Consider the following 12,612-nt stretch of genomic DNA (forward strand, 5'->3'; position numbering starts at 1 on the left):
TCTCCTGCTAGTGCGGCATCCTTTTTCCTCTACCTGTCCTAACTGAAAGCCGTATCAATTGTGGAGGCGACCGGTGACAGGGAGATGCAGCAGAGGGATGAAAGAGCCACATGCGGCTCCAGAGCCACGGGTTGCTGACCCCTGACATGTATTATGGGGATTTTTGTTGTATATTTTTCACTTTTTGCTAGAGCACTTTTTATGTTGTTCTCCTCCCTCCCCCTTTTTTTAATAATGGATGTATCACTATCATTTTTATGTTTTGTTCTTTTGCTTCTTCTTGTTACTAATTAGAAAACAAATGCATAAATAAATAAGTAAACCTCATAGTATCCCCCCACCCCCAAAGCCCCAGGATATCAGGAGGCTAAATTACAAGCACTAGAGGATTATACAGAGTCTTCATACTCCATTCCCCACCCTCCACTTGAAGATGATCTTTACCTAATTGGATTAGCTTGCAGGACTATCATAATCTTTCACTCACCATCCTGCTTTTTGCAACAAGAATATTACACTGATAGATTTTTCTCCACAGGTATTGGAATAGAACCCTATGCATGTTTAAAAATTCAGAAAAAAACCATTGGCCTTTTTTAAAAAAAAGTTCAAGCTAAAAAGATGAACTCTTCTTTCTTTGACTTGGCTAAACACAATACTGAGTTATCACAGCAACACCACACTGTGGATCTCTGAATTGTTTTGCAGGAAAAAGCAATTTCTTCCCAGCAGGAAGATTAAAACCCTTCTTTAGACTGGTTCTGTGTGAATCATTGCTAGGACTCTTCACTCAGGAGCTAAAGACATTGAAAAGCTTCCAAAACCATCAGAAGATTGATTATATGTTTTCTTTTATATTTCTACAGGCTAGCTCTTTTTAAAAATGAAAAGAGGGACATTTGGGATTTATGGCTTAGTAGGAGTGGGAGGGAAGTACTCGTTCCCCATGGCCCTCCACCATAGATGCTCATGCTACCTTTTCCCCTCTGAGCAAACCAAATCATTATGCATAAAACTAAAGCTGTAATTTTGGGCTCATAGCAATAAGACAGTTCATACTGTGAAGACAATGCATAAAACAATGTTCATATGCAATGCATCCTGCTGTTTTGAGAGAAATTTTTGTAGCTATTCTTTTCTTTTCCTGTTTTCTTTCCATGCCCTTCTCTCATGTTCTTACACATTCTGTAGAAGAATGGACAATGGAGGATCTCTCTCTCTCTCTCTGTCTCTGTCTGTGTGTGTGTGTGTGTGTGTGTGTGTGTGTGTGTGTGATGGAATTTTTAAACAATGCTGCCATCTGGCGGTTCAAATATATTACTAACGTATTCTCTTACTCTTTTTTGAGAATGTAAATACAGGTAGTCCTGAACATACGATCACAATTGAGCCCAAAACTTACGTTGCTAAGTGAGAAATTCGTTAAGGGAGTTTTGCCCGATTTTACGACTTCTCTTACCACATTTTGTTAAGTGAATCACTGCAGTTGTAACACAGTTGTTCAGTTAATCTGCCTTCCCCATTTGACTTTGCAGAAGGTTGCCAAAGGGGCTCACTTGATCCCACCTGACACTGTAATTGTCATAAATATGAACCAGTTGTCAAGCATCCAAATCAGTGGTGGGTTTCAAAAAAAATTTGGAACCTCTTCTGTAGGTGTGGCCTGCTTTACGGGTCCACTGGTGGAACCTCTTGTAACCGGTTCGGTAGATTTGATGAACCGGTTCTACCGAATAGATGCGAACTGGTAGGAACCCACCTCTGATCCAAATGTAAATCACACGGCTGTGGGGATACTGCCACAGTCAAAAGTGTAAAAAATGGTCATAAGTCACTTTTTCAGTGCCATTGTAACGCCAAATGGCCACTAAGCGAACCCCTTGTAGGTTGAGTACTACCTGTATTCTAGTTTGAAGATTCACAGTGTGGTAACTATATTCTCTGTCCCCTCTTGGTGTTTTTCCAGGAGAATTGATTAATCTAGCTATGTACTGTGAGCGGATAAGAAGGAAATTCTGGCCAGAGTGGCATCACGATGAAGACAACACGCTGTACGAATCAGAAGAGAGCAGTGAAGCAAGCAAAAGCCACCCACTGCTGGACTTCAGCTTTTATTCAAGGACAGAAACATTTGATGACGAAGGACCTGAAAACAGTTTTTCCCGAACGCCTGATACTGATTACACAGGGCACTCCCTCTTTGATTCTGACGTGGATATGGATGACTGCACAGATCATGAACCGTGCAAATGACGTATCTAAAATACCCTGCGCCATTTTGTGTCAGAAGCATCAGTACTTCTTGGGACTCAGGCAAACTGACTCAGGTTTCAAAGAGCCCCTTGTTGGTTGGGAAGAGACTGTTACGCGCAACGCTATCTTCATCTGTTCCTTGGACCATTTCATCTTTTTTCCATCGTAGGAGAGAGTCCCCGTGGATCCTAGGCAAACCGGTTTTAATAACGGTCACTGTGGAATTGAAAAGATGACAAGGAAGGTAATGCGGGTGGGAACAAGGATTCAGGTTTAAAAAAATAAATACGCAGAACTTCCCAGAATGACGTAGGGAAGCTAAGGGTCAAGAAAATCTCATTTGGATGTTCTAACCTCCTCCTCAGTGGACTTCCTGTCCCCCCCAGGGTACGTTGCGGTGAAATCAGCGCAGTGAGCAACAGTAACGTCTTTCCACTGTGGGTGTGCCAGTTGACCCCTTGCACAGATGGTAAAACAGGTTCTTCGGAGACGTGGTCTCGAGGAAATGTTTCGCAAAAGAAAAAAGTAACGTTTGTTTTTGCATTGAAATCAATCATTTATCGGTCCTCTCTGATCAAATGTATTTTTTTAATTTTTAAATGTATTTTGATAGCCTTGCATTTTTGAAGGAGAAAATGCATCCTCCTTGGTTTGTTTCTTTGTATCGATTCTGCTGCTGTAATTATTCAGACTAGAATATAATAATTATACCAAAAATATTGCAAGATCAAGTTATATGAGGGTGAAGAATTGGTTGGGCATATTGAAGCAGACTTGATTCTCGTTGGCCACCAGAACGCAGAAGCAGACAGTCTTTACCCAAGAGCAATTGCCAACTTTTACTTTCTTTCATTGAGATGTATGATTGCAGTCATTTATTTCTGCCTTGGATTTATGCCCTGCCTTTCCACTTGCACAAGGAGCCTCTTAGTAACATCTTGCAATAGACTGCATCTTCCCACTGATAGCATTCCAGTCCGTGAATGTCTTTCCATGCAACACCTATTGATTATAATCATAGCAAGTTTTTTGTTTGGGGGCCAATCACCTGGACAATCAGGTTTGGCTAGATGCATATTGCAAACATCTACTATATAGCGGGGTGTAGTATAAGAGTTTATATGTAAAATACAGGTAGTTCTCGACTTGCTACACTTTGTTTAGTGACCCTTCAAAGTTACACAATGACATTGAAAAAAGTGGCTTATGACCCTTTTTTGCACTTATGATTGTTGCAGCATCCCCATGGTCTTGTGACCAAAATTCAGATGCTTGGCAACTGACTCAAGTTTATGACGGTTGCAGTGTCCTGCAGTCATGTGATCAGCTTTTGCTACCTTCTGACAAGCAAATTCAACGGGGAAGCCAGATTCAACTAATAGCCGTGTTACTAACTTAATGGCTGCAACTGAGTCCATTAAGACACGTGGCAAGAAAGGTCGTAAAATGGGCAAAAGCCACTTAATAAATGTCTCACTTAGTAACAGAAGTTTTGGGCTCAATTGTAGTTGTAAGTCGGAGACTACCTGTATTTTGTTTTTAGTTCTTTTGTCTAAAACATTTTCAAAAACTATCAATGTTACTATATAACTATGCAGGGTTTCATTTGGGGGAGAGAAAATGCTGCTAGGAGCTATAATGTTTGCTCCTTGGGTCGATATCTGGTAGGTGTGTTTACAGTTATTTAAGGGAAATGAAATTTGTTTAACTGTAGGATCCTATTTATTATGCCTTTCATTGCAAAGCACATCCCTTTGTTTTGTGGAGATTGATTCTGGAGTTTATTTGATTATATTGAACCCAAAACAGTTTTCAAGAAGCTTTAGTATCTGTTAAGCTTTACTGTAGGATTCCCTCCCCCCTCATTGTCCTAAAATGAGCTACTGCCTTTCATCAGACGTAGATGCTGTCTCTTTTTTCCCTTCCACTTTTAGTGGGTTTCGTTTGTTATGTCATCTATGTACTTGTTGCGTGAAGTTCTGAGATCAGTGCTTATTTATTGTTTTATCAATATGTATAATCCATCCTAATCCTAATAGAGTCTGGATGGGGTGTAACAAAATCAAGAGCAAAAGAAAAACACAAAAATGAAAGCTCTGTTGCTAAAAAAAATAAAAGCTGTTAAAATAATATCATTCAAAATCAATAATAACCATCATAGTTGCCCTTAGACTAATCTAATCAACTGGCTCAGTGCATGCTGCAATTAAAGTATTTTAGCCTGTTTACTAAATGCCAGCAGGTTTGGGGGCCATCCATTCTTTGGGTGGAAGGTGGTTCCTGGTCTGTGCCCACATATCTCTGGAGAAGGGGATCTACATCAGATTCACTCTAGGCAGGTTCAATTCTAATTAAGCATTTTGAAGTGAGCTTGAAACCCTTCTGGCAACCTGTGTAGTGACTTCCCATCAGGAGTTCAGCTGCTGTTTTTGTACTAGCTGTAACCAGCTATAACTAATGTAGAAAATGTAGAGCATGTCTCTATTGTATGGACTGTTATAATTACCCTACCATCATGTGGTGAACAAGGCATGGATTACCATTACCAGGCACCTTGGCTCAAGTAAAGTCACAATAGACTTGTCCAGATGAAGCTGAGCAAAGATTACTCTGACCCACAGTTATTCACTATGTAAACAGAAGTGAAGAGTCTAGGTCAGTGGTGGTTAACCTTTTCAGCACTGAGTGCCGAAACTGGAGCGTGCCGGAGCACCAGAACCCGGAAGAGCAGCTGGCCAGTGCAATTGCGCACGGTGGCCAGCTGCATTTCCCGGTTCCACCATGCACAGCCAGCTGCTCTCTTCCAGGTCCCATTGAGCACATGCACAAAGATCAGCTGGCTGGCATGCATGCATATGACGGAACCTGGAAGAGAGCAGCTGGCTATGTACACATGCACACCAGACCAATTGGTCTTTGCGCACATATGCGATAGAACGCGGAAGAACAGCTGGTGATGGTGTTTGCCCACAGAGAAGGCTCTGTGTGCCACCTCTGGCAAATGTGCCATAGGTTCGCCATCATGGGTCTAGGTGAAACCCCCATCCAGATCCTCCTAACAGTCTCCAGGATCTAGTTCAAGACCTTTAGGGCTTGGGCTAGGGTGACACCTCAACCCCCCCAAATGCTATACTGATGACACCTCAACCCCCCCAAATGCTGATTCACCTCCTCTTTCATTTACACCCCACCAGGAGATGTTAAAGAAAATGGAGTCCTGAAGAACCTTTATTGGAGTTCCTGGAGCTTGAGTGCAGGCCCTGACTTCTGAAAATGCCCAATGAAGTGGGAGCAGAACCACCATAAAATAATGTCCCCAGTTCCTGCAAGTAGTATAGAAGAATAGTATGTTCCATGGTACTGAATAACACTGAAGAGTCTAATAGGCACAAGAAGGACACACTTTTCCCATTTAGTTGCAAACAAAAGTAATTGACAAAGCATGCAATGTCATTAAACCATCGGTTGAATCACTGAATAATCCATATCTTTTTCATAGTATAGAATATGAATAATAGCTGATCTTAGAAATCTACAGAAATTGGGTTTCTTCTGTTAGATTTCAAAATTTGGAATAATAATAATAACATGTGCCTATCTCAGGTCCTTGAGAACGACTCTATGGGTGGATAAAAATGCCAAATCCAGTCTAAACCTCTGGCTCACTCTGTGACCAACCTTAATAAGAGTGCAGCATTCTGGAATTTTCAGTGAAGTTAACAAGACTTCTTTCTTTCTCACCTTCCTTCCCTCTTGTGTTCTGTTTTTGCTGGTTTCACATAAACCCAAGAGAACTGAAAGGTTGACAATTGTATTAAATCCCTTGTGCCTTGTCGATGGTCTTATTATTTGGAGATGGCTCCACGGAAGCCTTAAATTTTGTGAAGGAAGGAAGCTTCTTTCCTTCCTCTGAAATACTGTTGCATTGCAAGGGCCAGGTAGCCTTTGACATGCAGATTAATATCTTTATTTTACAAATATCCTTCTCTTTAATAAAATAACATGGTCAGCTGGACGTCACTCATGTTGGGGTTGCCTATGCAGGCCCGAGCATTCTGCCAGTAAAAAACGGTACAGCCTCCTGCAACCCTCTGCCAATGAAAACGGAGCTTGTGACTCCATTTTCACTGGCAGAGGCACTGCAGGCTGGTCCTTTGCTGTTTCCAGGGCAGTCCCGCAGGCCAGATCTAAACACCCAATGGGCTGGATCCGGCCCCTGGGCCTTGAGTTTGACACCCCGGCTTAGAAGATCCAAATCTATCAGCACTCCTGGCCTCTCTTTAGGGAAAAGGATCTAGAAGAAGCTGAATACCCTATCTCAGAACAGGACTGATGAAAGAGATGCCCTTTTCACATTTTCTCAGTGATGAGAGACAAATATCATAGCAAAGCAGAAGTAAGCTTTCTTGCACATGCCAGAAACAGGCTTCTGACAATTGGGGGCATCTTTAAAATATGGGTGATTATTGGATGGGGTAATTTGAAATGTGATGTGGCAATGTACAGTTGTTTCCTTTTCTTTTGCATTGTGACAAGTAGGTGTGAAGAAGAGGTTTTGCTGTTTTGATTGAACTTCATTTGCTATAGCTTTTTTGTATTCTGCAAGGGCCTCTGCTCCTGATCTTAACAATTGGAAGATTTATAAGGAGACATGGGGTCGCTTATAGTCAGGCCCTAAGCTACTTAGGACTTTAAAGGTTATTTCCAATGTGCAAAGTTATGCCTTGTAAGCAGTTGGCAACTACTTCAATTGTTTCAGTAGAGGACCAATCATTCATTTCATATTTCATTTTTGTAGATGCCAGCCCACCCTTTCACCCCTAGATATTGGGCAGCAATCTGTCACTATGGTCCCTGTACCTTATATCAATCAGCTGCATCTTTCAGATGCTTATCAAGGGTAGCCTCATACAGGGGACATTGCGGTAGTCAAGAGGGATCTATTGTAAGACATGGTAGAGAACTATTCTTGAATCTCATCAGCGTAGGAAAGGAAATAGCTGCTATGCTAGACAACATTTTGCCAACGTGTTCCTTGTCAAAGCAGTCCTACTAGCAATAGCAATAGCAATAGCAGTTAGACTTATATACCGCTTCATAGGGCTTTCAGCCCTCTCTAAGCGGTTTACAGAGTCAGCATATTGCCCCCACAGTCTGGGTCCTCATTTCACTCACCTCGGAAGGATGGAAGGCTGAGTCAACCTTGAGCCGGTGAGATTTGAACCGCTGAACTGCAGATAACAGTCAGCTGAATTGGCCTGCAGTACTGCACCCTAACCACTGTGCCACCTCGGCGCCTTACTAGCAAATCTCGCCACAGCCGAGGATCAAGGAGCACTCCCTTGCAGCAAACATCTTTCAGGAAAGCTTCAATTGCACTCCAAACAGACAGAAATGCTGAGAATCTCAGAATTTCTGAGATAATTTCCTGACTGATCCCCATTTGCATAATTGCTATAGACAAATAGTTGGGCTAATGGCTCTTTAGATTTTATGTGGGCTCAGTGAGCATCATTTGCTTTATTGGGTTCCTTTCTATCCCGAAGGAAAAGAAAATCTAGGATAGCTGTATCAAAATGTGTTTTAAAATATATAGCTGCAAGAGAAGTTACATTTGGGGAGGGGAATTAATGCAGAAACATACACGGATATACACATATTTATATATGTATAAATATATATGTTTTTATACAGAAACTGCAGAAAGTCTGTGTAGCACCCCCATACTCACTGCAGATTACTCAATTTCAATACATTGCCTTCTTTGCATATTTTTTAATTAATAAACAAATAGCATCATTTTTCTTCAAATATCTTCACATCTCTCTGTATAAATAATGCCCCATTGTGCTAGTTTAAATTAGAACACTACCAGTGCATATATTTTACTGAGTTCTATGTCACCTGCTATAGAACTATGCATATGTATTTAGTGTGATCTAGTCTAGAGCAGGTGGTCCTAAGCCCTTTGGTGTTTGGCCCATCCTAACTTCCACAGTTATTTTTCCTAGACCCAGAGTCTGAAAAACTGGGCATTTAATTTGGATCTTGGTGCCTTTAAATCTCTTTATGGAGGGATCTTCTTACTTTTCCTCCTCTTCTTTCTTCTCTGAAAAAATAGAAATAAAAATAAAAATTGCCACATATTTTTCAAGTCTTTAATATTTTTAGCTGCCAGCTTTTTAAAAAAAAATTGGGGAGAAACTTTGGAAAGTTCAAGTTATAATGAAAGTTTTTTTAAAAAAAAGTTATTTTCCTCTATTATTTAAATTGATAATTAAAATTTAAAAAGAATTACAACATGGAACCTGAAGGTACAATGTCAATATATCACTCAAATACCTATATTTATCCTTAAATATCATTGGAGAACTATTTAAGAAATGTAGTTTTTAAAGAATGCTTCACATTTGATTATAAAGTCTTTAATAATCAGATTCAGAACTTCCTATAAGTTTTCCCAGGCATAAATTGATCTGGTTAATAATTGTCATTTAGATAAATTGGATTACCTCAGCCAGACCCCCCAAAAATCTGTACTCCGTCCCCACTAAATAATAAAGCAAAATAATTTAGTTTTTTTAAATTCTGAAAATATTTGAAATATATCCTAAGAAAAAAATGTTCCAAATTAACCCATTGAGGAACTGGAAACAGCCCCTCTGGTTTGAGAATCCATTACTTGTTTATGAATTTATACTCTGCCTTTCTGTCAAAAGTGGTTCTCAAGGATGGAAGTCAAATCTGAGAGAAAAAAATCAATATAACATCTGTCCAAGTAAATAATATTTTTTTCAAAGAAAATCAAGGGAACAAGGAAGTTTGATTAAGATAGTAATCCTATTATAACTATTCTTTTTTCTTTTTCAATTTTCTTCTTGTCATCCATAATCAATGATGGGGAAGTTGACTTGTCTTGCTCTCTACAAACTCAACATAATAATTTAATTTTTCACTGTAAATCAAAGGTTTCAGGCAAATTATGACCAATTCAGTAGTACGTTTCCTTCACCAAGATAATACTAAAGAAGCAATTTTGGGTTTGCAAACCTAAAAGAGGGCAGGTTGTATCTTTACTAATACATGTTAACTTAAAGTTAGCAGTAGCTTGGCAGATTTTTTAAAATGTTTCCAGGGTTTCTATTTGTTCTTGTTCTTGTTGCTGTCCAAGATTAAACCTCTTTGAATTTTCCATATTGACATCTAGAATATAATGGAATTTTGTCTGGAGCTGTGATATACAGTAGGTTGATAACATACGGTAACTGCTCAATATACATCACATTAGCTAGAAGCATTGTGTATTTTGCTTTTATGCCATTAACAACTACAGATATCCTATCACCCAGCAAGAATGAATGAATGAAATTTCCTGTTGGAATGAATTTTAAGAGAAAAGCATCACCTTAAATTGGAATTTTCTTAACTGTATGAGTTAATGGAAGCCTCCTTAAAAATCTTTCCTATTTGCTCTATCTTTATTCTCATTAAATTATGTTCCTAATGCCCTCCGATATACAGTTATATATAAATTTAGCAAATGGAGATATATACGGATAAAAGTTTAGTTATACATATTTGAAATACCTTTCCTTGGTAACATGAAATACCTTTCCTTGGTATAAATGAACACATCAACTGCCTGAAAAGCTGATGTCACCATTTGTGCTGCACAATATATATATATAGTTAAAACAAAGTTTGCTGCAAGTTATGTAAGGGATCATTTCAAGGTCAAAAAATTAATTTAGTAATGTATGTGTAAATTCAGTTAAATGTATCCTGTCCAAATACCATACTTGCTGTTGTTTGTTTGCTAAATTTATATCTTGCCTTTCCTCCAAGACCTTAAGGCAGTGTAAATGCAACTCTCTCTTCCCCTTTTCCCTGTAATGTAGTGATTGTTGGGTTAAAAAAAGACAAGATAAAGTGTCTGGTGAGCTTCTATGCCAGAAGATAGGCTAGAAGTTGTTCTCACTCTTAGTCAAACAATTAACCGCTATGTTACATTGGCTCCCATATAAAATGGATCTTACATCCATTTCAGTAATGTTTTGATGAATTAATGATAGAACATCCTTCATGTTCATTGGTCAAACCATTGAATGTGATGCCTGTATTACAAAATAACCAGGATTTTGACTGCTATTATTTTGGTGCTATTGCTTAAACCTCACTAAAGAATGCAGGAATTTATGCTGTTGCACTGTTCTTTTTTTTCCCCTGAGTGTTTTCTCTCACAACTCGTCTGAATTTATTGTCCTAATAACTTGTTCATGATTTCAATTTTAGGAACATTGAAAAATGACAGGGTCATTGTGATGGTGGAAAGAATGCGATGCACATAGCTGGTATGAAAATAGAAGCCAATATTGTTTTACTGAAACTATCAGCAGTATGTGTAAAACTACCAATCATACATTGGTATGCGACCAACCAGTGCTGTTGATTGTTAACATGAGGCATTCATTATTCTAGCACTGTTATGACTACTAGTTTTTAAAGCCATGTTTAAACTTGTGCACTTGAGTGTAACATACTTTTAAATTGTTCACTCTGTTGATTAATGTGTGTGTGTACATACATATACATATATGTGGAATTCTGTATATTTGGCTTCAATGCATATGTAGTTGAAGTGTAAATTATAATGAATAGCTATCTGAAATGTTGCTTGTCATGTTTTTCTTCTTGTCTCAAGTATTGAGAAATAGAAAATTGCACAACCTACAAGTCTTAGAGCTCTCCTCTCTCGCTTTCTCTCTCTCCGTCCCTCTCTCCCTCCCCCCTTTCTCTCTTCCATCCATTTATCCAGAGATGGGTTTCAAAACATTTTACTACCAGTTCGGTGAGCGCGGCTAGATGAGGGGATGTGACTCAGTGGGCGTGGCCAACTTGACATCACTCACGCACACTCAGTCTCATGACCCCTTCATCAAGCCATGCCCACCAAAATGGTGGTGAAAAGTTTTGAAGGGGAGTGGGCTCTCCAGCCTCACCGGAGCTAAGGGAGCGTCTGCAAACGACCCAGTAAGAAAAAAAAAGTGTTCGGCCCCAGAAGCATTCTGCAGGCTTCAGCAGGGCTTGGGGAAGGGAAAAATGCCCCCATTTATGTGGAAATTGGGTGGAAAATGGGCCATTTTTTACCAAAATGGGGGTATTTTTCCCTTCCCCCAGCTCTGCTGAAGCCTGCAAAATGCTTTTGGAGACTGAGGGAAGACACAAACACCTCTGTTTTTGCGAAAAACAGCCCATCTCTGGGACCTCTCTGGAACTGGTATGCGCGCACCATTAAAATAAAAGGGGGGGGGGTAGAATTACATTTTTTCAGTGAAGATTGTTCTGCGCATGTGCAGAACAAAAAATAAAGATGGCGGCACCCAGGATAGAACCGGTATGGTCACGTGTCCGGCCAAGTTACTATCTATTCAACCGAAACTGTCCGAACCAGTAGGAACCCATCTCTTCATCACATCACATCATGTGTCATATGTCAATTTATCTCTCTTCTCCATCAGACATGTTCAAAAGATGCTAGATAGCCACCTGCCAGAATGCTTTAATCTGGATAGAGGACCTGCACTGACAAGAGATTTATATCTGATGGTGTAAAATGACCTTTTCAAATTCTGTGATGTTACGCAGTGAAAATAGTAACTAACAAAACAGAAAATCAAAGGCTCAGCGTACAGTATTTTCAGTTTCAAGGTTTTAATGAAATTTACATGAGTGAAATCTGAAAAACTTCTGTTAGAGCTCATTATGTTTTATTGAACGAAAAAGCCAAAGTGATTGGTTTATTGGTCTTAACATTAACACATCCCTCCTCTGAGGCAGTGATGTCTGTCTCTTTGATAGCTCTGAAATATACATGTCTCCTTTTCCTTGTTTAAGGCAAGTTTACTCTTCTGATTAACTTAGATGTATGAGAGCCTCAGGCAGAACAATATACTTATTGCTCCATCCATCCATCTATGCATCCATCCAGTATGCATCCATCCCTTACCCAGTACACTAATGTTTTCAAAGGAAAAAGTCAAAGAGCAGGTTGTGGATGTTTTCACAAAATGGCAGGGATGCTGAATATGGCTAGTCACAATACAGAGATTCATTAGAAGACGAAGTGGTGAAGAAATTTGGCAGCTTCCTCAGGACTTTTTGATGACGATCATGCCTTCAAGGAAGCATTGGTATTACTGTATATACTTATTAACAAAAATAATTCTGGGATCTGGTGCTTGTCTTTGCAGCATCCCAGCGTCTAATTATAAACTCATCTTAATTTTTTTTAATCAGTTGAGGCAGAGTTTGGCAGGGGCTAACTGAGGGGCCTATAGGATGTAAATGCCTGTAGGTGCC

The 12,612-nt window shown here is 39.5% G+C and overlaps 1 protein-coding gene across 1 annotated transcript in view; it reads left to right on the forward strand.

The window, feature by feature from the left end:
* The window catches only part of FAXC (failed axon connections homolog, metaxin like GST domain containing), a 31,628-nt gene extending 24,467 nt beyond the window's left edge, over window positions 1-7,161 (forward strand). The window contains exon 6 of the mRNA XM_014051833.2: window positions 1,967-7,161. Within this exon, the coding sequence (XP_013907308.1) occupies window positions 1,967-2,253 (287 nt within the window). The 3' untranslated portion in view covers window positions 2,254-7,161. The remainder of the gene's footprint in view (window positions 1-1,966) is intronic.
* Window positions 7,162-12,612: the final 5,451 nt, after the last annotated feature.

This window comes from Thamnophis sirtalis, unplaced genomic scaffold (assembly GCF_051295495.1).
Source record: "Thamnophis sirtalis isolate CommonGarterSnake01/CBP01778 unplaced genomic scaffold, rThaSir2_p1.2 scaffold_6, whole genome shotgun sequence".
In the NCBI taxonomy this organism is placed as follows: Eukaryota; Metazoa; Chordata; class Lepidosauria; order Squamata; family Natricidae; genus Thamnophis; species Thamnophis sirtalis.